Source organism: Stenella coeruleoalba, assembly GCF_951394435.1.
Source record: "Stenella coeruleoalba genome assembly, chromosome: 4".
In the NCBI taxonomy this organism is placed as follows: Eukaryota; Metazoa; Chordata; class Mammalia; order Artiodactyla; family Delphinidae; genus Stenella; species Stenella coeruleoalba.
The window spans coordinates 134,962,457-134,987,729 of NC_137149.1; the positions used below are offsets into that span (position 1 = coordinate 134,962,457).

The 25,273-nt window shown below is 36.1% G+C and overlaps 1 protein-coding gene across 3 annotated transcripts in view; it reads right to left on the bottom strand.

The window, feature by feature from the left end:
• LOC307185974 (uncharacterized protein) overlaps positions 1–7,766 on the bottom strand; it is a 640,401-nt gene extending 632,635 nt beyond the window's left edge. For all 3 annotated transcript variants that reach the window (XM_079920601.1, XM_079920599.1, XM_079920600.1), the window contains exon 1: positions 7,514–7,766. In XM_079920601.1, coding sequence (XP_079776727.1) covers positions 7,514–7,579 — 66 coding nt within the window. In that variant the 5' untranslated portion in view covers positions 7,580–7,766. The remainder of the gene's footprint in view (positions 1–7,513) is intronic.
• Positions 7,767–25,273: the final 17,507 nt, after the last annotated feature.

A 25,273-nucleotide genomic window follows, 5' to 3' on the forward strand; every position in this document is an offset into this window, starting at 1 on the left:
TCAGAGAGGAGGCAAAAGGGACTGAATGAAGGTACAACAAGTGGGAAAGGAATAATCTAAGCCTTTCATATTTTGCTGGGGAAGTGGGTTTGGGCCTCCATCTACATCCCAATCCATAGGGTTATGTCCAGGCAAATTCTCATTTTGTATGATTTGTGACTATTTTCTCCTTAGTATTGTGGGGAGGAATACATATTAAAAAAGGGCAAGCCATCTGGGTTTCTATACAAATGAATTTTAAATATGGAATCTGCATATGTTATTTATTCTCTCTCAATGAAAACATGTAAATGTCTTAGGGGAAAGGCTGCAGTTAATTTTAAAATATCTTACTTAAGAGTGATGTTTACAATATTCATATACTTTATTCTCATAAAAAAATCTTTATATGATTAGGATCATGGAATTTCAAGATACATTTGGAGAGGGGCCCTGAGTTTTCCAATAATGATCTATATAATTATGTAAAGTCAATACTTTGTCTTAATACTTGAGGACTTCAAAACTTTCCTTTTCCCAGATTTTAGTTTTTGGTAAGCCTGTGGTATTCCCCCAATTGCTCTTCATATCATAAATTAAACATCAAATTCTTAAGAGAATCTGATGAATTCAGCCACTGTAATTTAGTTTGACAATCTATGTCCTTATCTTTCTTGACCTTGCCTTTCCTCCTGAAAGCACTTGCTATTTCCCCTACTTTACCTCCTCACTTTATCTCCTCTTTTCAAAGCAGCACTCAGGTGATTGCTGAAGTCCAATGAGCGCATAGTTAGCCACAGGAAAATGTGTAGAAGAGAACAAAAAAAAAAAATGAAATCATTGGCATGTATTAAGAATAAGGGAGCTTATTTATGGAGATGGAGAAGACATAATGATGAAGATCAGAGAAAACTGATACTGGGAAGAGTCATGTAGGTAAGCGAAAAAGATCATTAGAGAAGTGGTGGCAGTTAAGATTTGTGGGATAGATGACACCAGATCTTGGATGTCCATCACTGCCAGGCTGAATATTTACATATAACTTTATAGATAATGGATTATAATTGAATCTTTTGAGCAAGAAAGGAGTGTGAAAAATACAAAGCGTTGTTTTAGAGAAATTAATCTGGAAGATACTTGTAGCATGGATTTTATATGTGTAGACTTTGTTAAATGGCTATAATGCACCCTAAAATGCTTGAGTTGAGTGACGTGTGTGTGTATAAGTTAACTTTAATCTATACTTTAAGGGCAGTTGGTTAATTTAAATGATCCTAATCAGGATTTACCTACTCCAGAGATTATTGGTTGGTTGGCTGGAGTTCAAATCCCAGAACTGACTACAATTTCTTCCATTACCTTTGGCTCCCTCTGCTCTTGTGAGTTTGTTAGCTAATACAAAAGATGTAAGAAATAATTTTTCATTGGTGATACATGTTACTCAAAGTATCTTGATTTGCCCAGCAGATTATACATTTCAGAGTAGTACCACAGACCCAATACTTTTAGTTCAACCTTTGGTTCAGACATTCAATGGAGGATTCTGTTAGTGTATTCCAACCAGGACAGCTGGATTCTACTGCTAGAAGATTGTCACATATGCCTTGAGCTAAGTTTTCATGTAATAGTCTCACCAGTATGCCTAAATGATAATAAGCTGTACTCCACTGAACTTACAAGAAAAGGTTAGATGACTGTTTTTGTCACTGTTTCTTAATAAATGTTTCCATAAGTAGTGGTATTTCAAAACTCACATTTATCATATTTACTATCAGGCAGTAGCAGTGTAAAAAAAAAAAGCATATTTGGAACTATCTCACCTAATAATTTAATTGGAGACTACTTATAAAAAATGAAAACCAAAAACCTAATAATTGTGAATGGCTAAATTGGCTTGGGCCAGCATGCAACAAACATAAGATATAAGACCTATTTTGAAAATAGTATCCATGTGAGGGAATGATGGACTCAGTTGTATGTGGGAATAGAAATATTTGGGAACGGCTGAGCTCAAAGTCTCTTTGAAAGCATTAAACAAAAGAAATTTAACCTCAGATTTAATTAAACTTTCCAACTTAAAACATAAATTAATTCAAGAGTATCAAATTAAGAGCACTATTATAAAATGTAAAACTTATGTGTCAAATTTTATTTAGTCATTTTGATTAAAATAATAAGAATGAGTAAGAAAGTGGAACTGGAATAATACAAAAAGAATTAGAAAAAATAATTATATTATGGGGAAAAAAAGGCCAAATTCCAAAGATTGCAAACGGTTTATCTAGAGGTATATTACAGGTCCTGTGGAAGAGTTTCTAGCATTGTGTGGGATGATGGAACTGCACTGTGTTATGAAAACACAGCTACACATCCTGTTCTATATAAAACGCTATGCTAGGGTGACAGATTGTACATAGGTGCAATGTGTACTCAGTTTGTTCTTATAAAGGACAGTTTTATGTTTTGCCATTTCTAGCATAGTTTAGTCCATTCTGAAAATTACTCTCTATCATCCCTAAGGAATGGCAAGAGAATTTTGGATTGAAATATTTTCTTTTTTAAAAAAGGCAATTGAACATTCAGGGGGAAAAAAGAAGGTAAATTTCATGTATCTCACTCTATATCCTCCTTACTTAATGAGGCTTCTCCCCCAAATTTGACTGGCTCTATGGTAAGCAGAATAAAAACTACTTATATGACATGACTCCAAAAGTATGAAAAACCCCTTCAGTGCCCAAAGGATTTCTAAAGTACTTAAAAATATTATTGTGTTTGATATGAAGAAATTAGCTGAAGTTACAGTTACACATGTAAAATTTCACCTGGTGCCTAGTAGGTATCAATGAATCATGTTAAATTTAAACGCACATACTGGAGTGAAAAGTAGAATAAAGATTATTAGCTCCTGGACTTCCCTGGTGGTGCAGTGGTTAAGAATCTGCCTGCCAATGCAAGGAACACGGGTGCGAGTCCAGGTCAGGGAAGATCCTACATGCCTCAGAGCAACTAAGCCCATGCGCCACAACTACTGAGCCTGTTCTCTAGAGCCCACAAGCCACAACTACCGAAGCCTGCGTGCCTAGAGCCTGTGCTCTGCAACAAGAGAAGCCACCTCAATGAGAAGTCTGCGCACTGCAACAAAGAGTAGCCCCTGCTCGCCGCAACTAGAGAAAGCCTGCATGCAGCAATGAGGACTAAACACAGTCAAAAATAAATAAATAAATAAATAAATTTATTAAAAGATTATTAGTTCCTTTTTACAAATCAACAGAGATTAGTTTATTGCATTAGCATTAGCTTCTTCTTAGAAGAACTATGTCCTTTTTTTCAAGAAAGTAAGAGCAGGTTAGAGTGTGTCTGAACCTTGGACAATTATCTAGGGATGCCAGGCCAGGCAGTGGGGGAGTCTGGAAACTGCCAAAAAGTGAATGGGCAAGACCAAAAGATGAATAATTTAATATTATTTAGTTCAAATTATTGTAATATTAGAATATATTGCAAAATAAAAAATGCTTTATTTCCTAATTCTAATTATAGAAAGAAATAAAATAAAATATATTAATGGCAGACTACTTGCTTAAATCTTTGTAATTATTTTTGAAATATTCTAATTCTAGTTAGTAATTGAAAGTTAATATAAATTTGAAACAGGAGGGAAGGGGACAGGGCACAACCTTTAAAAGAATAACAAAGCCCTTGAAGATACAACATAAACTGGTTAGAATCAACTAGGTCCAAGATGGCAGAAGATTCGACTTCCAGTAGACCTTGAGCCTCATTATACTCTCATTATAATTAGCATGTAATTAGCAATGTAATTAGCATTGTAATTAGCGTTAGCATGGTAAACGGCATACCTGCAGGCGCCATGACAGTTCCAAGGCCGACCATAAAAGGCCGAAAAATGGGTGGTGGCCCAATTCTTGGAAATCCCTGTCCCTTCTCCAAGACAGTTGGAATAATCCTCCCACTCTTAGCCTAGGAAATTACCCAGCATATAAAAACTAACCACCCCATATATCAGGGCCTCTCACCTTCTGAGATGGCCCATGCACACTCTGTCTGTGGCATATGTTTCTCCCATGGCTTCTCTCACTTTCCAAGACAACCCCATGCCCTGGGGCCACTCTTGCCTTTTGAGACAGACTGCGTTCTGTCTATGGAATGTGTATCTCTCTAAACAAATCCACTTCTTACCTATCACGTTGTTTCTCACTGAATTCTTTCTGTGATGAGACACAAAGAACCTGAGCTTCAGTAAGTACTGACACCAGGTGAGCAATTTTAAGTAAAAGACAGTGTATTCAAGTCCCAGTCAGAGTTTTGGCTGAGTTAGAGTCTCAGCCTGTGGGTTCAAGTCCCAATCTGGGTGTAGGCTGGGTTCAAGTACCCGCTGAGTTGTGCAGTTTTAAAGATACCTAAGTAAATCAATGAAACAGAATAGGGTCCTAAAATATATGAACAATTGATTTTTGATAAAGGTGCAAAAGCAATTTAGTAGAGAAATAACAGATTTTTTCAACAACAACTGGTGCTGAAAATTAGCCATTAAAAAAAAAAAGTACTTCAAATCATACCTTGCACTAAAAGAAGTTCATTAACTTAATATAAAATCTAAAACTTAAGAAGCAAACAAATCTTTGATTAGGAAAAGCTTTCTTAAATATAGCTATAAAAGTATGATTCATAAAATTATTGATATGTTGTACTTCATAAACATAAGAATTCTGCTCTGTGAAAGAAACTGAAGAATGAAAAAATAAGCCATAAATTAGGAAAACAATATCTGCAAAGCATATATCAGATAAAAGATTTGTGTCCAGAATATATAAAGAACTCTCATAACTCAAAAATAAGTAAACAAACAACTTAATTTAAAATGCACAAAAGATTTGAATAGAAGTAAAAGAAGTGGCAAATTAGCCCATGAATAGATGTTTAACATCAGTAATCATTAGGAAAATGAAAATTAAAGCTACAAACAGATAGCATTACATACCTATTATAATGCTTATAATACAAAAGACTGACAATACAATGTAATGTCAAGGAATGTGGGGAAACCAGAACTCACTGCTGGTGGAAATAGTACAACTACTTTGGAAAACAGTTTGACAGTGTCTTAAAATGATAAACATACACCTGTCATATGACCGAGCCATTCCATCCTTAGATGTTTTCCAAAGAAATGAAACATTTCCATAAAAATGTCCATAGCAGTTTTATAAAAGTATCCCCAAATTGGAAACAACCCAAATATCCATCAGCAGGTAAATCCATAAACAAGTTCTAGTATATCCCTTCAACGGAAATCTATTCAGCAATAAAAATTTCGGGACCATTGATACAAGCAACACCATGAATGAATTTCAAAATAACTATGCTGAGTGAAAGAAGTCAGGCAAAGAAACAGTACCTACTATATTTTTTTAAAAAAATTCTAGAAAATATAAGCTAATCTATACATAGAAAAAGCAGATCCATGACTTTCTGGGGATGAGAGATAGTTGGGGAAGGCTGGGAGAGGGGAATCACAGAGCAGCATGAGGAAATTTTGGGAGGTGATGAATGTATTCATCATTTTGCTTCTTTATACACACACACACACACACAAACACACAGGAATATTTTATAGTTTAAACATGTGAAGTTTACTGTATATCAATTACACCTCAGTAAAACTCTTGTGCAAAACATATTTCCAGTTTCTGTGAGATGCTTATATAAACCTGTACAATTTCCTATGAAAGCATCCTGATGCATAGCTCATGTTCCCTTTAAATTTATCACAGAAAAGGGTGAATTAAGAATAAAATTATATGGCAGAAAGTCAAAGGATGTAGTTAAAAATGACAATTTTATGCTCTTGAAGGGAACCACAAACACTAAACAACAGAACAATAGTTCCTAGACTATTACTGAATTCAAAATCACGGGAAATAATATAAGAGAAAAACATTAAATCTGACTGTAAATTGATCCATGAATTGAAAAGTAGATTCAGGAAACGTAAATTTCTTAAAATGTTGCTTTTCTCAGCCTTTGGAGTGAAGATTGCCAAACTACAAACTGAAAAGACCATATTTTCTACTGCGAGGAAAACTTAAACATTGTCATTTAGAAGTAACTGAGGAAGTGGTTGGAAAGATACTAAATGCTTGAACCTATTTAGAGGGTTCTCTATAAATAGCAAATGCCCACAGGTCCTAAAGAGAACTATAAGCATAAGGTGAACTGCCTTGTAAATGTGCTAGTAGTGAAGGAAACTTCCTAAACAATTAGTCATTTTTTCTGCAATGAAACAAGGATTTTTCCTAAGGAAACTAATGGTGGACAGTCTGGAATTGCTACAAATAAAAGATCTAGATTAATTTATAAAGCATCTGCAAGTTCTTGAGACAAAGCCTGGAAGACTGGGGTCTTACTCACTGTTTGTTTCTGTTGTTTTGTTTTTTAACCAGTGCTAAACACAGGCATACTGGTGGTACTCAACAAATGTTGGCTAAAGCATGTTTTTTGTTTTGTTTTTTTTTACATGGGAGAATCTCATTTTTAGTGCATTGAGATTTTATACTAGGCAATATTGGTTTAATAAAAAAAAAAGCAACTCTCTTCTCTGGTAGCATATTTCTACTCTTTCATAAGTGAGATTAATAAAGTGAGTACAGGACTACACAAGAGAAACCAGATACAACAGAGGCTTCACCAAGACAACCAGAATAGAGAGGTTTATTAGGACAGAGGCCAACAAGCTATGGAGTTGAAACATGACAGAAATGCAATAGAATCATAGAGAAGGCAAATAACTTCCAAATCAGTAAATCAATCTGATGCAAAGATTCGAAGGCCCTTCATAATTCCAAGGTGTTACACTACTCAGAAGAGTAATAATGCAGAGTAAGGAAACAATGCAATGGTCAAAACTAATAAGCTGAGGGTATGGGTTCTCAGTAATAAATGGCAGTGAAATTGTTAAAGGGCAAGGAATAGCAAAGAAAAGCACGGGGATGAGAGATCTGTTGAAAGATTACCAAGGATACAAGGAAACTGAGAACATTGTCACTTGAAGGGTTTGGGAAGTTTGATAAGTGGAGTGAAGGATATTTAATCTGGGCAGCCACTTCTCAGGAATATTGAGGGTGGGGCACACATGCACATCAGAAGAGGGTTAGAGTAGATTTGGACTTTAAAGTAAAGGAGCTTTATTTTTACCTTTGGACCATATGTAAAAATGAATTGCCTAGAAGCGTAAATAAAGGAAACATGTAAGTAGCCAGAAGTTGGGAGACCAGAATCCTGATCACATCAACACCACTTTCACTACCCGATGCCAAATGCACCCATAAAATGTCTCTTCATCACACCTTATATTAGCTTCCTAGGGCTGTCATAACAAATTACCATGAACTAGGTGACTTCAAACAAGAGAAATTTATTTTCTCATAGTTTTGGAGTTCAGCAGTACAAAATTAAGGTGTTATCAGGACCACACTCTCTCCACAGGCTCTAGGGGAGAATCTGTTTCTTGTCTTACCCAGCTTCTGGTGACCGTAGGCCAATCCTTGGCTTGTGGCCATGTCACTCCAATCACTGCCTCCATGGTCACATTCCTCCTCCTTTTCTGGGTCTTCTCTGTGTGTCTGCTTTATTAAGGATACATGTGACTGCAATTAAGGCCCACCAGGATTATCCAGGATAAACTCCTCCTCTCAAGATCCTTACTTAATCATACATTTGCAATACTAAGTAATATTCATTCTTTTGCCACATTATGTTATATTCATAATAAATTCTGGGAATAAGACATATTTTGAGGGGACTACTATTCAACCTACTAGTACATATCATCTCTCTGGGAAAAGAGTCATATATATATATATATATATATATATATATATATATATATATATATATATAAAATAAAGGGAGTATAGTTACAATTGAAAATAATAATAAAATGCACAATACTATTTATTGTAAACCCTATTTTAATCGATTCTCAAGGAATGCTTTCACTGATTTTTGCTGAACTCATGTATCCACAGCCAAACTATGATTTCAGTTAGCAAGCACTGTTGACTGACATTTTAGTTTATATTTATAAGTTATGTGAGGATGAAATAATGAGGACAAATATGCTCACTCATTCACCAATGCAGTGAGCATATTCTTCCTGAATTTACTGATAGTTTTTTTTTTAATACTGAAATGGTATTTCCTCAAATATTTTTATGCTAGTCACAAAGTAACAGCTACAGGTGGCACATAATTTGAAATTTAATCTGCAATATTAACATTTTCTCCATCACTTTCTTAGGTCCATACAATCAGCAAAACAATAATCAAGTTCTGATTTGTAGCATTTGCTGATTTCCCTGGTGTAAATATTTCCAACATGACTGAGTTCAGGCTACTAATATGAAATCATTAAATGCAGAGCTGGGAAGAGATAGTCAATAGCACATAATTATATAGTATTTCCTCCATTTAGATACCTAGAGTAAATAACCTCAAGAGCATACATAACAGTAAAATATACTAAAATAATTAAGAAGTGATAAACTTTGATATTTGTTTTGGGTTCAACACAGTTTTTGAATTTTAAGTTTATATAATTTAATTTTCAATAATGGTTATGTTTAAAAACTGTCTTTTACTATTCCTGAAAATTTAAGTTGGCTCTCACAGTTATTATAAGCTGGTTCCAGCATGCTACTATATAACATGACAATGAAGAATCAGAAGAAACATTTTCAAATCTTTACATCAGTTACACTAAACATTAATGATAGGCTAGCAGGTTTAGCCAGAGCAAATGCATCTTAAGCTGACTCCAAAGAAAAACACCAAGTTTTATGTTAAAGGTCTCAATAATTCAGTTATAATAAGCAGAACAAGAAGCCGACTTTCTTGCTCTACATTTCTAAACATTTCAGCTATACCTACTGATGAGTCTCCAGGTGAATTTCATAAGAGGGAGCTTACCGATGAGTTCTCATTATACCTAATTCCATATTCACCAACAAATTTACAGTTTTGTTGTTCTGTTGTGTGACATTAGGCAAGTCATTTCCTTTCCCCTGGAGATTTCTTCATCTACAAAATGTGGATATCCTACCTCACAGGGGTGTAGTAAAGTATGACAAATTAAAAAATATTATATATCCAAAATGCAATTGCCCAATTTAAAACAGTAATTAAGAAAATTAGTAGGAAACTATGACAATTCCTTTGGAACCAAGCCATTAATTTTTAAATAAGGAAAGGAGAAACATAAAGGAGTAACCTCATCATGATCTTTTATAACCTCTCTTTTGGGAGAAAGGAATCAGGCAACACTTATTCTCTCACAGAGAAAAATAGAGAGAGGCATGTGATCCCCAGCCTATTTCTATTATGCTAGCATCTGCAATCATTAGGTTCAAGTGACATTTTAAAAAATTATTTTCTGCAAAAGAGTCCCAAGGAAGCAATAATTATCATTTAATGGGATTCACAGTGGCACAATAATATCACTGCTCTTCCCCACCTGAGTTCTGAACCAGTTGAGAAAGGCAGATGGGCACCAAAATACCATCTTTATTACTCATAATGGAAAATGTGGCTCTTATTGGATGGTAAGTGGGCTTATAATGAACACAACAGTAAAACTGACTTACCCACCATGACAAAGGCAAAATGGGATCACTGCATACTTCTGTCCTAGAACAAGGCTCTTGAAAACTTATAGCATGACAGATATGCACAGGATACATGCTTCCCAAGACAGGGAGAGACAAAGGGTCAGCCCTTCACACTTGGCTTCTCCTTCTAAATTCACCCATCAGGTAAATCCTGCCTCTTCACTGGGAGATAAAAGAGTGATGAGGCAGAAAAAGTCCTAGAATGTTATGCTAAAGGAGCTCCCTCTATAAGGAAGGAAACCTCAGGAGTAGAGAAAGCTCATCCTTTTCAACTCTTTTCCACCACCATTCAAAACTACTGGTGTAAGAAAAAAGAGAGAGTTAGGAGTTGTCCATAACTCCTGAGGTACGCACACCCCAGCAAAGAATTTGGGATCAAGAAAAAGGATAGTTCCCTTTAGTTCACCTCTAATGATGACTGACTCAGTACTAGGTGCTCAGAGAAGTCAAGCAACTTAAGTAAGGTCACACAGCCAGCAATGGTGTATGATTAGACTATGTGCTCTTTCAATGCAGAGATTATATCTTAATAACTATATATAATAACTATAGTTTAATAACAGCCTGGAACATTATAAATATTTGTGGAAGGAAGTAAGAAAGGAAGGAAGCAAGGAAAGAGGAAGGAAATAATTGAGAGAAATAAATTTAAACCCAGGTCTGAATAGATCCTGTCACCACTCTGTGTTGCCTGAGTATGGGTGTTATTACTGGGCCTTGTGACTCCTAACATTTTATCACACATTTAGGAAGAAGGCACTCTTGAATGATCATATTCTTATTCTTAAGAACAGTAAGTCTCTCTAAGGGAAATATGCTCAGTGTTCCAACCAACTCAGATATTGTTCTGGCTGCATGCTGAGATGATATATAATCTCACGGGTCCTCAAACCAGATGAGAAAAACAAAATGAATTGCATCTAATACATAATGGTGTTTATAATCATACTTAACATCAGCATGTTATGCCATAAATAATAGTGTAACTACAAGCTTGCATTAGTGTATTTTAGGCATCCTCTCTCAACACAGTATACAAAGCTAGGGCTGTCATTCTTTTGCTGTTAAAGATTGTTCTTATAACACTGACAAGCAATGATATATGGGATTAATCCCTTTAACTCATTTACTCAAGAGATTATTCTCTACCATGTCCATGGCTGAATAAGCAAACAATAAATATCATTGAAAAATCATAGGCAATCCATTGGTCAAAAAATTCAGGTAAGAAAAGAAGTCAGTCATAGAGCTCAAGTAGTTTTTCTGCTCTTCACATACTTTGGGACTGAGGGATACTATTACTTACAGAGAAAAACAAAACCCTCAGTATGTATGATGAGCTATTTAAAAACTAAAGTGAAATTTCAAAGTGTTTTATATTAGAGAAACATATCAATACACCTTTTAAACTTATATATTTGGTAATTGTGAATCTCTCCTTTTTTGAAGATTCTCACATAAATGTGCTATCAGACCTGCATTTTAGAGTCTACTCTGTTGATGACTAGCAGGACCACCTTAGACATATGATGGCTCTCCTTTGGGTCTCAGTTACAGTATTTTGTTCATAAGGATGGCAGTAACTGGCTACATGAAGACAGAGGCCTAGATCAAGCAACCTCTTTATATCTTTTATAGCCTTAAATATCATGATCTATGATTATATGTAAAAAGTTGCAATTTCAGACAACTGGGGTCTGAGGTAGTTAAGTGGCAAAACTGCTGTTCTCATCCAGCTGCCCTTCTGCACCCATGGCAGCTTCAGGAGCGGTGCCATCGTCCTCAGACTTAAAGAGTGTCAGCTGTGTCAACCTCCACTGCAGTAACATGAAGGTTTGTGCCTAAGTGAAGCTTTATCCCCCACTCCAGTCACGCCAGCCTCCTTTAGTACGGGAGCACTCCACAATCAGGCCTGCAATTCAGTTCTGCATACACAACTCTTATTCAAGTCCTATTCAGGCTATAAATTCCACCTCCCCAGTATGTTTCCTATTGCCACTGAAACACAAACTTAGTGGCTTAAAACGCCACAAATTTATTATCTACAGTTCCTTAGGTAAGAAGCTCTGCATGGGTCTCTGCACTAAAAGATATAACAGGGCTGTGTTCCTCTATGGAGGTTCTAGACAAGATCTGTTTCCTTGCTAAGAGGCTGCCCACATTCCTTGGCTCACGCCTTCTCCACCATCTCCAAAACTGGCCACTGACTCTTCTTCCATAGTCATACTAACCTCTAGCCATAGCCAGGAAAGTGTTTCCATTTTAAAGATGCATGGGATTAGATCGGGTCCACCTGGATAACTGAGGATATTCTCCCTTTCTCAAGGTTTCAAGATCCCTGTTCTTAATCGCACCTTCGAGATCCCTTTGGCCATTGTATTAGGGTTCTCCAGAGAAACAGAACCATTGGGGTGTGTGTGTGTGTGTGTGTGTGTGTGGGGTGAGGTGGGGTGGGTAGAGAGAGAGATGGATTCTTTTTCAGGAATTAGAGGAGTTGGGTTACAGGATCGTGGGGGCTGGCAAGACTGAAAGCTGCGGAGAGGCCAGCAGTCTGGGAACCAGGGGAAGAACTGATGTTGTTTCTCAAACCTGAAGGCAGTCTGAAGACAGAATTCCTTCTTCCTTAGGGGAAAACCTTCAGTCTTTTTTTAAGACCTTCAAATGAATAGATGAGGCCTACCGACTCATGAAAGTTAATCTACTTTACTCAAAATCTATTTAAATGTTAATCTCATCTAAAAAATACCGACACAGCAACATTTAGAGTGACCAAATACCTGGGTACCCTGGCCTAGCTAAACTGACACATAAAATTAACCATCACAGCCATGTAAGGGGACGTATTCATAGGTTCCAGGGATTAAAGCAGAGACATCTTTGCAGGGATGGAGTATTATTCTGCCTGTCATCTCCTCTATGAAACTTCCCATAACCATTCCAGCCCTCATTTATTAAACTGTGCCTGGCACTACTGGAGTCTATGTTCCCAATTATTTAACAAGTCATTAATTACTGCCTTTTTCAAATCAGAATGTTTTAAAAGTGGTGTGGTAATTATCATCTTTTGTAAGAAGACTTTCTGCTTTATCTGTCCTGTGTCTTCTCATTATTTCCCTTTCATGTTCACAGTGCTAAGTACATAATAATCAGCATATTTCTTAGATACTTCTTTAAAAGTAAATAACATATTTTGTTTTTGAAGACACTTTATATTATATTATCTTTTTTTTTTTAACTCAAATTGAGTACCAGAAAAATAAAATGAACATCTAAGGTGACATGGAGTAAGACACAGCATTTAGGACCTTATAGGCCCCATCAATACTTTCTGTTACCTCAAGTTAAATGTTTATAAATAATAATCTTACAATCATAAGGCAAGGCCATTGTACATGGGTATAAATTTCCCATGATTTTTTATTTAATTAATTAAATTTTGGCTGCGTTGGGTCTTCGTTTCTGCACGTGGGCTTTCTCTATTTGTGGGGGCTACTCTTTGTTGCAGTGCATGGGCTTCTCACTGCAGAGGCTTCTCTTGTTGCGGAGCACAGGCTCTAGGCATGCGGGCTTCAGTAGTTGTGGCACACGGGCTCAGTAGTTGTGGCACACGGGCTTAGTTGCTCCGTGGCATGTGGGATCTTCCCGGACCAGGGCTTGAACCCATGTCCCCTGAATTGGCAGGCAGATTCTCAACCACTGTGCCACCAGGGAAATCTTATTTCTCATGATTTACCAGTATGAACATATACCATTTTCATAACCAGTTTTATATACCATTCTGAAAAAAATGTTTTTAACAAAAGAATATAAAGAATATTCTAAATACCCAGGAATACTATGATTCAGTATTATGGTTATTATTCCTTTAAATTCTTATTGTTATGTACTATGATTTTTAACATGGCTTAAGTTCAAACTAATTTGCAGAAATGAAGTCTTGCTGAAGTCTTCCCTATTCCCTGCCAGTGTTTTAATGCTACCCAGTAAAAAAAAAGAAAAACTTACTATCAATGTCCACAAAGAATACTTTATCCCTGTACAGTTCAGTCACTAAAGTCTGACTGGTATTAAGAATTTTCTAGGTCAATATTTAAACAACATTGAGGTTAATCAGTGATCCTTCAAGAATTTATAGCTGGTATAAAACAGGTAAAAGCAGCAAAAAATACCACAAAAAACCCAAAACAAAGCCAAAACCAACACACACACACACACACACACACTCTCTCTCTCTCTCTCTCTCTCTCTCTCTCTCTCTCTCTCATACACACACAGCTTCTGATTGCCTACAGTGAAAATATGATAGAATATATTTTCTAAGTGATCATCTGTAAAACAGGGATTCTTAAGATGATCTCATTTGACTTAAGGATATAGAGCCCCCCATTCAATTAAAAAGTGGTAAAGTCTTCATACAAGCACAGTCTGAATTTAAAATTCTGTAATATATTTAAGTAAATAAGATTCACATTTGCTATACAAACATTATTTACTTCTCCCAAATTCTTATATTGAAGTCTTAACCCGCAATGTGATTGTATCTGGAGATAAGGTCTTTAGGAAGTAATTAAGGTAAAATGAGGCCATAAGGGCAAGGCCATAATCTGACAGAATTGTAGATTTATAAGAGGAAGAGAGAGATTTCTCTCTCTTTCTCTGCCATGTGAAAACACAGCAAGAAGATAGCCATCTTCAAGCCAAAAAGAGAGCTCTCATCGGAAACCAAATCTTGCTGGAAACTTGATTTTGGATTTCCAGTCTCCAGAACTGTGAAAAAAATTTTTTTTCTTTTTTTTAAGTCACCCAGTCTATGATATATTGTTATGGCATCCTGAGCCAACTAATACAACTTTTAATTTATGAAATGGCTTCAATGGAAATCTAATACAACTAACCACAACAATTTAGTATATGTAACTCTCTCCAGCAAGAATAAAGAAATTTCCAATCAGTAAAACAATAGGTCTTGTTGAAGCACAAATAAAAAAATAAATCTACATGCAGAAAAACCCAAAAAAAACAAAAAATCCAAAAAGCTAGACACTCACCCTAAACTGTTCACAAAAATTAACTCAAAATGGGTCAGAGACCTAAATGCAAAATGCAAAAACTGCAAAACTATAAAACTTCTAGGAAACAATAATGGTGAAAATCTAGGTGACCTTTAGTTTGGCAATGACTTCTTAGAAAACAACTGCAAAAGCATGATCTGTGAAAGGAAATTTTGATAAGCTGGATTTCATTATCATTAAAAACTTCTGATCTGCAAAATGTAGTATTAAAGTATGAAACAACAAGGCACAGACTGCAAGAAAAATATTTGCAAAACTCATATCTCATGGACTATATCCAAATATACAAAAAACCTTAAAAATCAACAATAAGGAAACAAATAACCCAAATAAAGTGTGGGTAAAATATCTAAACAGACACCTCACCAAAGAAAATATACAGATAACAAGCATATGAAAAGATGTTAAACATTATTTATCATTAGAACATTTCAAATTAAAATGAGACATCACTATGTACCTATTAGAATGGCTAAAAAAAAAAAAACTGACAACATCAAATGCTGATGAGGATGTAGAGCAAAAGAAACTCTTATTCACTGCTAGTGGGCATGAAAAATGGTACAGCCACTTTGGAGGACAGTTTGGCAGTTTCTTACAGAGCTAAAAGCAGTATTACCATGTGAGCCAGCAAGCACATTCCTTCATATTTATGTCAAGGAATATATGAGTTGAAAACTTATGTCCACACAAAAACCTGCAAACAAATATTTATAGGAACTTTATTGATATTTATCGAAACTTGGAAGCAACCAAGATATCCTTCAATAAGTAAATGGATAAACAAACTGTGGTATATCCATGCAATGGAATATTATTCAGTGCTAAAAGACAAAAGGAGCTCTCAAGCCATCAAGCCACAAAAAAGAAACAGAGGAACCTTAAATGTATGTGTGTGTATGTGTGTGTGTATATATATATATATGTACATGAAAGAAGCCAGCATGAAAAGGCTGCATACTGTATGCTTCCAACTATATGACATTCTAGAAAAGACAAAACTATAGAGACATTTGAAAGAACAGATGTTGCAAGTGGTTTGAGAGTGACGAATAGGTAGAGCACAGGGTTTTTTTAGGGCAGTGAAACTATTGAGTATGATGCTGTAATGGTATGTGATGGTGTAATGGTGGATACATGGCATTATGTGCTTGTCAAAACCAAAAAGAACAGAACAACACAAAGAGTGAAACCTAATGTAAACCATGGGCTTTAATTAATAATAATGTATTGATATTCATTCATCAACTGTAACAAGTATACCACATCTATGCAAGATGTAAATAATAAACGTGGGAGAGGGAATATATAGGAACTCCCTTTATTTTCTGTTCAATTGTGTGCAAGCCTAAAATTGCTCTAATAAATAAAATATATTAATTTTTAATAAATAGGCAAAATCAAGATATAATCTATAGCAAATAAAAAGTTTTAACCTTGTAATAAAACCACTAAACATAGCAGTCAGATATTTATTTTATATCCATTATACACATATGCATATATTACTAGAAAATACAATTCTATGACATATCAGCTCATAACCCTAAAGGAACAAGAACAATGGGGTAGAGAAGAAATAAACACAACTATAGTTATATGAGTGAAGTCTCTAAAAAACATATATATTTATACTCCAAAATGCTTTTACAGCATGAAAATTGATTATATTTTAACTAAGAGCAACATAAAAGTAGAATGAGTAGAATTTATATTTAGATTCTTAACAGAAGAAAGAATCCATAACTTGAGTGATGAACAGCACCGGAGTATGTTCAATGAAAGGTTTTCAGATATTCAAATTGTTCTCTACAGAGGCTATGGGATGCTCTCTGGTGTCTGTCTTGCGGGATCCTCACACTGGGAAGAAGTAGTCTTTGTTCTTTACAATGGTGGGTCAGAAGGAGAAAAGTTTTGCATGAAGTAACTGCAAATTTATAAATGTCATGTACCATCTCAGAAGGGAGATGGGACAAGTACTGTTTGAATGTTGAAAATTTTGTGACTTCTACTTGCTCATTATCTTTATTTATACTAATGACAATTTTTGAGCTCTTTAATTGATTTATTCATTGATTCATTCATTCAGAAAATAGCACAGGAGTTTCTACCATCCATTCTAGACACTGGCAGTAGAGCAATGATCAAAGTGCACCAGATCCTTGGTCTCAACAGATGGGAATAAATCCTTAGTTTTTTCAATGAAATCCTGTGTATATATGTGTCACTCAGGAATGATCACTCCACTGTTTTCTGGTATCTGCTGATGGAAGTGAAATAACTCCTTTCGGTCTAACTGTTGTTTCTTGAAAGTAATGTTTATTTTCTCTGGTGGCTTCATTATTTTTATCTCCCAGGTTCTGTAGTTTCATTGTAACATGTATAAATGTGGATTTGTTTTTATTTATCCTTTGTATGCTTTGTATATTCCTCCAATCTGGGAAACTTTATGTCATTGCCTCTTGAAATACTGATGTACCTCCACCCTCCCTCTTACTTTTCAAATGTTCTATGAGAACTATTTGGGGCTTCTCATTCTACACACTGTATTTCAACTGCTCTTCCATTTTTTTCCATTTCTTTGCCTTTGCATGCTATATTTGTCAGATATTTCCTCCAATTCACTTATTCTCCCTCTCTTGGTATCTACTCTGTTTGATTCATCCATTGTTAGATATTTATTTCTAGAAATTCATTTCATTTTCAGAGTATGTGTTTCATTTTTTAATAAATTTGTTCAATTTCCCTATTTCCTTAAACAGTAAGCAATGAAAAATGTAAAAAAAATATGGGAGAAGAGTTTGTTATATTTAAGGAACAAAAGAGCGGTCAGTGTGAGAGGGAAAGAGTGGTATAAAATGATGTCATAAAAGGTAGGCAATAAATAACCAGATTTTGCTGGGTCATCTAGGCCATTTTAAGGAGTTTAGATTTCATTCTGATGGTGAAAACAGTGTTTTAAACTGGAACATAATATGATTTTATTTGTTTAGAAACACGTCTTCTATGAAAATAGGAGAGGACTGAAGGGAAAAGTGACGAACAGTATTTCAGAGGTTTAGAAAAGAGATTATAGTGGTTTGGATTTGATCATTATAATGAGAATATAGTGCAGTTTGAAGTGATCCTTAATGTATGTTGGCCAATGCTCAACAGCTTTATGCACATTATTATTTTTAATCTTCACAACAGTTTTTAAGTTTTTACTAGTCCAGTTTTGTAGATGTGCAGAGGCTTAGTCATACTAGATAACTTACTAAATTCACAGAGATGCCACATAGTGTAAATAGGTTTTGACTAAAGTCTCTCAGTCTAGTCATTTTCCTAAGAGAGAGACATAATGAACAAATAGACAAGGTATATTCAGATTATGACATGTGCTGTGAAGAAAATACAACAGGATAATTGATAGAGACCAGTTGTTGGGGTGGTGATCACCCAGCAAACTTTGAATTTGAGAAAAGGCATGAGGCATGAGGAAATCCGGTGGGAGAAGGATTTTTGTGAAGATTAAAAAACTCTCAGCATAACACTCAATATTATGAGTTCTTAGCTCCAACTAAGAGTCACTCTTTTGATGTGTTTACTTCTCTCCACATCTGTAGTGAGCAACACCTTAGTACCTGCTATCAATTTCATATTTTATCCCTGTGTCTATTAATGACATACCCCTTAAAAAGAAAAGGACCCCCCCCCTTCCTTGACTTTGGGAGCAGTCTGAGGGGGTTGATTGCAAAAAGAGTAAGGGGACTGATAAAGGAGACCCAAATTCCAATATACATCTATGCATGGTGAAGAATTTCTGGAAAGATAATATCAGACAGCTACTGAGAATAAACGACAGGTGCTTGCCTTATGGAAGGAAAGCAGAGAAAACAGACAAGGTCTGAGAATAAGGCCTTAGCTTCTAACAATATTTCTTGATGAATAAGTGGCCCTTGCAAAATTCACTTCTATCCTAAAAGTGTATCAGTATTTTAGAAGTTGTCCATCTGTGTCTTTATGTTCACTGGACAAATCAATATGCTTTTAAGCAAAATAATTACTATGCTTAAATTACATAATTTTAAGTTTTCTCTTGGCAGTCTTTGCTTTGGGAATTCAACAGCATTAGAAAAAGGCAGAGTTAGTAATAAAAAGTATGACCTGATGTATATCTCAATGTATTTTAAATTTTAGAAAAGTTACATAATTATGCAAGTAATACATGAACATACAGACACAGGTATACATGCGCACATGCGCACACACACACACGTACACAAACACTCAGTATGTTTCTGCCTGGCAATCTTTTATTTACTGATACCAAACTGTGTATTTCTTAGCCTAGTCTGGAAATCCTAAAGAAGCTTAAAAATCACTACTTGACCTGATAGATGACAGAACTGAGAAACAGAGTTCACAGGCTTGACTGCTGTAGCTGCAATCATTTTCACTTAGTGACAAAGCACAAGTCTATATCTGAGAATATTTGATTCACTGTCCACCAGCTATAAAACCAAAGACAATGTTCTCTCTCATCAATAGCTCTGCAGAAAGAAAACTGTCTGGATAAGGGGAATGGCAGCATTGCCATGAACTAAAGCCCTGGCACTCTGTCCAGAACTCTATGTGCTTTTAAAAAACTGCACTTATTCTTTTCCATATGTGAGATGAGGAATAGTAAGAAATCCAGCCATGCAGTATCAATAGCTCATATTCCAGAGTCAGAATACCCTGTGTTTCAAATCCCCTGTGTGCTTCTTGTTAGTCAGACATGCTTGGGCAAGTGATAGAATCACACAAAGTCTCAGCTTCCTCCTCAGCAAATGGCTTGAATAATTGAACCACTCTCTCCACACAAGAGATGCTGTGAGGATTAAATGAGGATAACGTGAATGCTCCATAATTGTGTGATCAACAGAAATAATTTTCAAAGCACTTTCTTCATATACGACATAGAATAAGTAATTAAATTATCATTCTGTAATGAGAGACTTACTGCTAATTGATATGGGTACCAGGCCCTTGACTAAAACTATTTATTGAATCATACCCAATATATGTGACTACTTTAGTGGTATTTGATTGTCTTTCAATCCAGGACCTCATAAACAGTCAGTTATAACTGAAGCTACATAGTGGAAGAAACTACACACTGTTCACTAGACAAGTATTAACTCAAACATAAATATATATTTAACAAGCTACAAGTAGTATTTAATTTTGTCAATTACATTGATTTTCTATTTCCCCTTTCTTGAGTTAACAGGACATTTTAGCCAGAAGTCTCAGAGTATCTCTTTCTTCTGGTTTCACGTATATCCCCATCTTTCATTGTTGAATCCTGTAATGTCCCGAATAACTCTCCTGTGTGTTCAATGCAGTATTAGAGCTTTTAATACCAATTTTTGGGATTCTTTGGTCTCTCCTTCCTCAATAACTGCTCTGTGTAGTGCTGGAATTTAAAAAGATTTTTCTATCCTTCATCATTTTCTCTTTAAAATACTGACTACAGATGCTTATCCCTTATTACACAGGATACAACCCAGGAAATGACTAGTCCCATTATTTGCAAGGTACTGCAGTTCTGTACAATATCTCTTGATCAGAATTCAAGATTCTATAATCTTGACGCTGTGTCATCATGAGAATGGAAGGGAATTTTATTACTGGTTGCTTTTAGCCAAGAGCAAAACTGTTTTCAGGGTCAAAGAACATCGAGGTAGTTAATGTGCTACCTGGAAAGTAAAATTATCCTTACTCATCAGATGTAAAGAAATTATTGGTTTACATAATCCTTACAGTGTAGCACTTAATGTGCATGAATGTTTTTCCTAAGTGTCTCTAAGAGTTTAAACTTTAAATTGTTTATTACTCACTTTCACTTTTTCTTTAGGTTACACTTTCACATATATCACAAGCACTGGATCACCATAAATACCCTGTGCAGTGAGCTGGGCAAGCATCTCCCTACACGGACACAAAGGCTTGAGAGACGCCCTGAAAATGACAATCATGGTGACTGAGGAGCCAAGATGAGGACAGAACTGTGGTCCACATCCAGTACATGTTTCACATACCACAATGCCTTCATCATGTGTAATTTTTACTGAACACCAGTCAGCTCAGTACTCGCTGTTTTTAATCTTCAAAATCACCAAAGGAAGAAACTAGTTCTATACTTCTATGTTTCTTCTTTTCTGTCATTAACCCAAGATCTAAATGACATTTAAAGCATTTGGGCAGACAATGGTGGAGTAGGAGGATGTGGAACTCACCTCTCCCCACAAATATATCAGAAAATACATGTGGAACAATTCTCACTGAAAACTAACTGAAGACTGGCAGACAGACTCCTGTACAACCAAGGCTGTAAGAAAGATACACGCAGCACCAGGTAGCAAGGGAAGAAAAGTGATCAGGTAGGGACATGTGCTCTGGGAGGTGACTCAGAAGAACAGGGAGATTATGTGGGTGGAGACTCTCCCCAGAGAGTGAGTGGTTCAAGCCACACTTTGGGTGCTCCAGTCCTGGAATCCAACAAAAGGAAGATAAGTCCCCTTGGCTGGTCAGAGGGCCAGTGGGACTAGCAGGAGGACTGTGGGAAGGCTGGACTCCGCTCTTGAGAAGTATGCAAATGCTTGCTTGAACCAGAAGCAGGAGAGAGGGAGTGGAAAGGGAGGACTGAAACTGTGCGGTTGACTGGTTTCCCACAACCACTCTGATAGCATCCCAGTCTGAGCCAAAGCAAACCACAATGGAGCAAGGGATGCCATGACTGAGGAAACAGCATAGCTGCGAGACACTGTGGTGGCTCAAATCCTAAGCATCATATCAACAGGGAGGTGGCAACTACTACTGGCAATTACACAGGCAGCATATCAGAGGCAGACCATATTTCTGACAGTGGCCAGACTACCACACGTGGTACCCTGACCTTAACCAAATACCCATACCAGCCTCTCTTGCTCTAACACTGTCCCCTTCTGGGGTCGAGGGTGCTGGTATTGGGAGGGGAAAGAGCACACTCTTAAAAGGAACTGAGCAGGCTCAGACCCAACCCTCAGGCTTCTGCTCTAGTACTTGGGACCTGACCCTGCCCCACACCTGGCTCCAGCCCTAGCCCCTCCTTCTCCAGCACCACCTCCTACCAAGGTGATAGCTGCCAGCACATCCTGAGGAAAGATCTGACTTGTGTTCATATCAAATCCAGTTCTCCCACCAAAGCCACTGGGCACACAGACTATATAGGGATGCTCCTATGTAAGAACACCACTTCAAGACCGCCATAGGTAACTGTTTGACCTAATTTAATAAAGACAGAGAAAGATGAGCAAAATTAGAAGACAGATGAATTTGTCTCAATTGAAAGAGCAAAAGAAAGCCTCTGAAAAAACAACTACTGAAACAGAAATAAACAATTGGTTAGATAAAGAATTCAAAGCATTAGTAATATGAATGCTAACTGAATTAGGGGAAAGAATAGATGAATACCATGAGAATTTTTAAAAGAAACTAGAAAATATAAAAAAGAATCAGTGATAACTGAAGAATATACTAACTGAAATAATAAAAAAAGAAACCACACATATTAGAAGGAATGAATAGCAGACTAAATGATATAGAAGAATGCATAACTAATCTGAAAGATAGAATAATGGAAATCCCCCAATCAGAACAGTAAAAAGAAAGACAAATTTAAAACAAATGAAAACAGTTTACGATATCTTTGGGATAACACCAAGCATACCAACATTTGCATTATAGGAGTCTCAGAAGGAGAAGAGAAAAAGAAAGGGGTCGAGGGCTTCCCTGGTGGCACAGCGGTTGAGAGTCTGCCTGCCGATGCAGGGGACACGGGTTCGTGCCCCGGTCCGGGAAGATCCCACATGCCGCGGAGCAGCTAGGCCCGTGAGCCATGGTCGCTGAGCCTGCGCGTCAGGAGCCTGTGCTCCGCAACAGGAGAGGCCACAACAGTGAGAGGCCCGCGTATCGCAAAAAAAAAAAAAAAAAAAGAAAGGGGTCGAAAATGTATTTGATGAAATTATGGCTGAAAACTTCCCAAGCTTGAAGAAGGAAACAGATATCCAAGTACAGGATGCACAGAGGGTCCTAAACCAGATGAACCCAAATAGACCCACACCAAGACATATCATAATGAAAATGGCAAAAGTTAAACATAAAGAGAGAATTGTAAAGGCAGCATGAGAAAAACAAAGACTCATATACAACAGAACCTCCATAAGGCTATCAGCTGATTTTTATGCAGAAACTTTGCAGGCCAGAAGGGAGTGACAAAATATATTCATTTGTAAATATTTTCTCCCAGTGTGTAGGTTGTCTTTTTGTTTTATTTATGGTTTCCTTTGCTATGGAAAAGCTTTTGAGTTTAAGTAGGTCCCACTTGTTTATTTTTGTTTTTATTTCCATTACTCTAGGAGATAGATCCAAAAAAATATTGCTGTGACTTATGTCAAAGAGTGTTCCTCCTACATTTTCGTCTAGGAGTTTTAGAGTTTACGGTCTTATATTTAGGTCTTTAATTCATTTTGAGTTTATTTTTGTATATGGTGTTAGAGAATGTTCTAATTTCATTTTTTTACATGTAGCTGTCCAGTTTTTCCAGCACCACTTATTGAAGAGACTGTCTTTTCTCCATTGTGTATCTTTTGCCTCCTTTGTCACAGATTAATTGTGACCATAAGTGTGGGGGGTTATTTCTGGGCTTTCTATCCTGTTCCATTGATCTACATGTCTGTTTTTGTGCCAGCACCATACTAGTTTGATTACTGTAGCTTTGTAGTATAATCTGAAGTCAGGGGACGTGATTCCTCCAGCTCCATTCTTCTTTCTCAAGATTGTTTTGGCTATTCGAGGTCTTTTGTGTTTCCATAAAAATTTAAAATATTTTGTTCTTGTTCTATGAAAAATGTCATTGGTAATTTGATAGGGATTGCACTGAATCTGTGGATTGCTTTGGGTAGTATGGTCATTTTAATATTGATTCTTCCAGTCGAAGAACACAGTATATCTTCCCACCTGTTTGTGTTGTCTTCAATTTCTTTCATCATTCAGCAAATATTAAACATTATGACAGTTAATAACATGATTTAGGAAATGTGAGGCACAGAGAAATGAGAAAGCTTTCCCAATGTCACAAAATGAGTACTGCTCAAGCTGGAAAAAAGAATCCTCATGTCATCACACTATTTTTGTTCACTTAAATTAGGTCAGCAACCAAATGTCCTTATTTCTAGAAACTTTTAAGTAGAATGTATTATTGGTATCACAAAGAATTAAAAAAACAAGGGATAAATGGCAGACATGTTCTACAGAGATATTTGCTGTACTGGTGGTAAACCAACGGTGAAAAAATGACATTTTATCTTTTACTATCATAATTTAAAAGATAAACTGAAGAAAATATACATATTTCTAACATCTAACCATGAACTCTCATTTAACATCTCACTTAACTCATCTACAAAATAAAAGTATTAGACTAATAAATATTTACCAGTTTAGTCGTGTTTTTATTCTATGATTTAGAAGGAAAACAAATTCTAGGACAATAAGGCAATATTATGAATTTTATAGGAGCCCTGGGACTCAAAAGTATTTTGTCAGGATTGTGAAATATCAGTTGAATTAAGGAGAGCCACTGATTCACATATATGGGAAGAAAATAAAATCATTGCTGTTAATTTTAATATTTGATCAGTTGATGAATCCTTTTAACCTTGAATACTGTGTGCCAGGAAGTTAGAAACTGGGAAATTATGACTCAACTATTTTACCTTTATAAAAAGCTAATCATAATTTTCTACCTTCACATATATGCCCTACTTAGGTTTGTTAACCAGAAGATGTCTCTCACAGAAAGAGAGCTGAGACTCTATCACAGGAGAGGGGCATTTTGGGTTCTCCCCTGTAGCAAAACAAGTAGAGAATTTCTTCTCATTTCTTGGGTCCAAAGGATTTAGTATTATTTTCTGAGAAGGAAAATAGGAGAAACGGCACTACTACAAGCTTAATATCATGTCAGTCTCCAAGGGCATTAAAGTCTTTTTCCCTAAATTCTCATAAGATTCTTAGAACTAATATACCATATCTTAGATTAAATTTAATCACTTGACCGTAGAAAAAAATTTCCCATGACATTCCTTTAAATGGGAAAATTATATTTCTATATTTTTATATAAATTACATTCTTAAGTTGTATAATTGTTATAATTATATAACATAGAATGAAATTCAGGCCTAAAACACATCACAGAGGAACCTTAACCAGCACAAGAAATCTATTTAACCACATTTCTGCAATTCTTAATCTTGGGATTGAAACAGCCCCAGTAGGAAGGCTACTGCCTGCAAATGCTTGACTTAACATCATGCCAATGGATAGATAAGAGCTTACAATGCTGGCTTTAAAGTGTGTGGGTGGGGACAGCGGAACTGCTTATGATGTAAATACTACAAAAAATGTTTGACGTGATTTTGACAGTGGCACCTTGGTCGGACATGATGGAAAACAGAGCAGCAGTTGTTTCCACT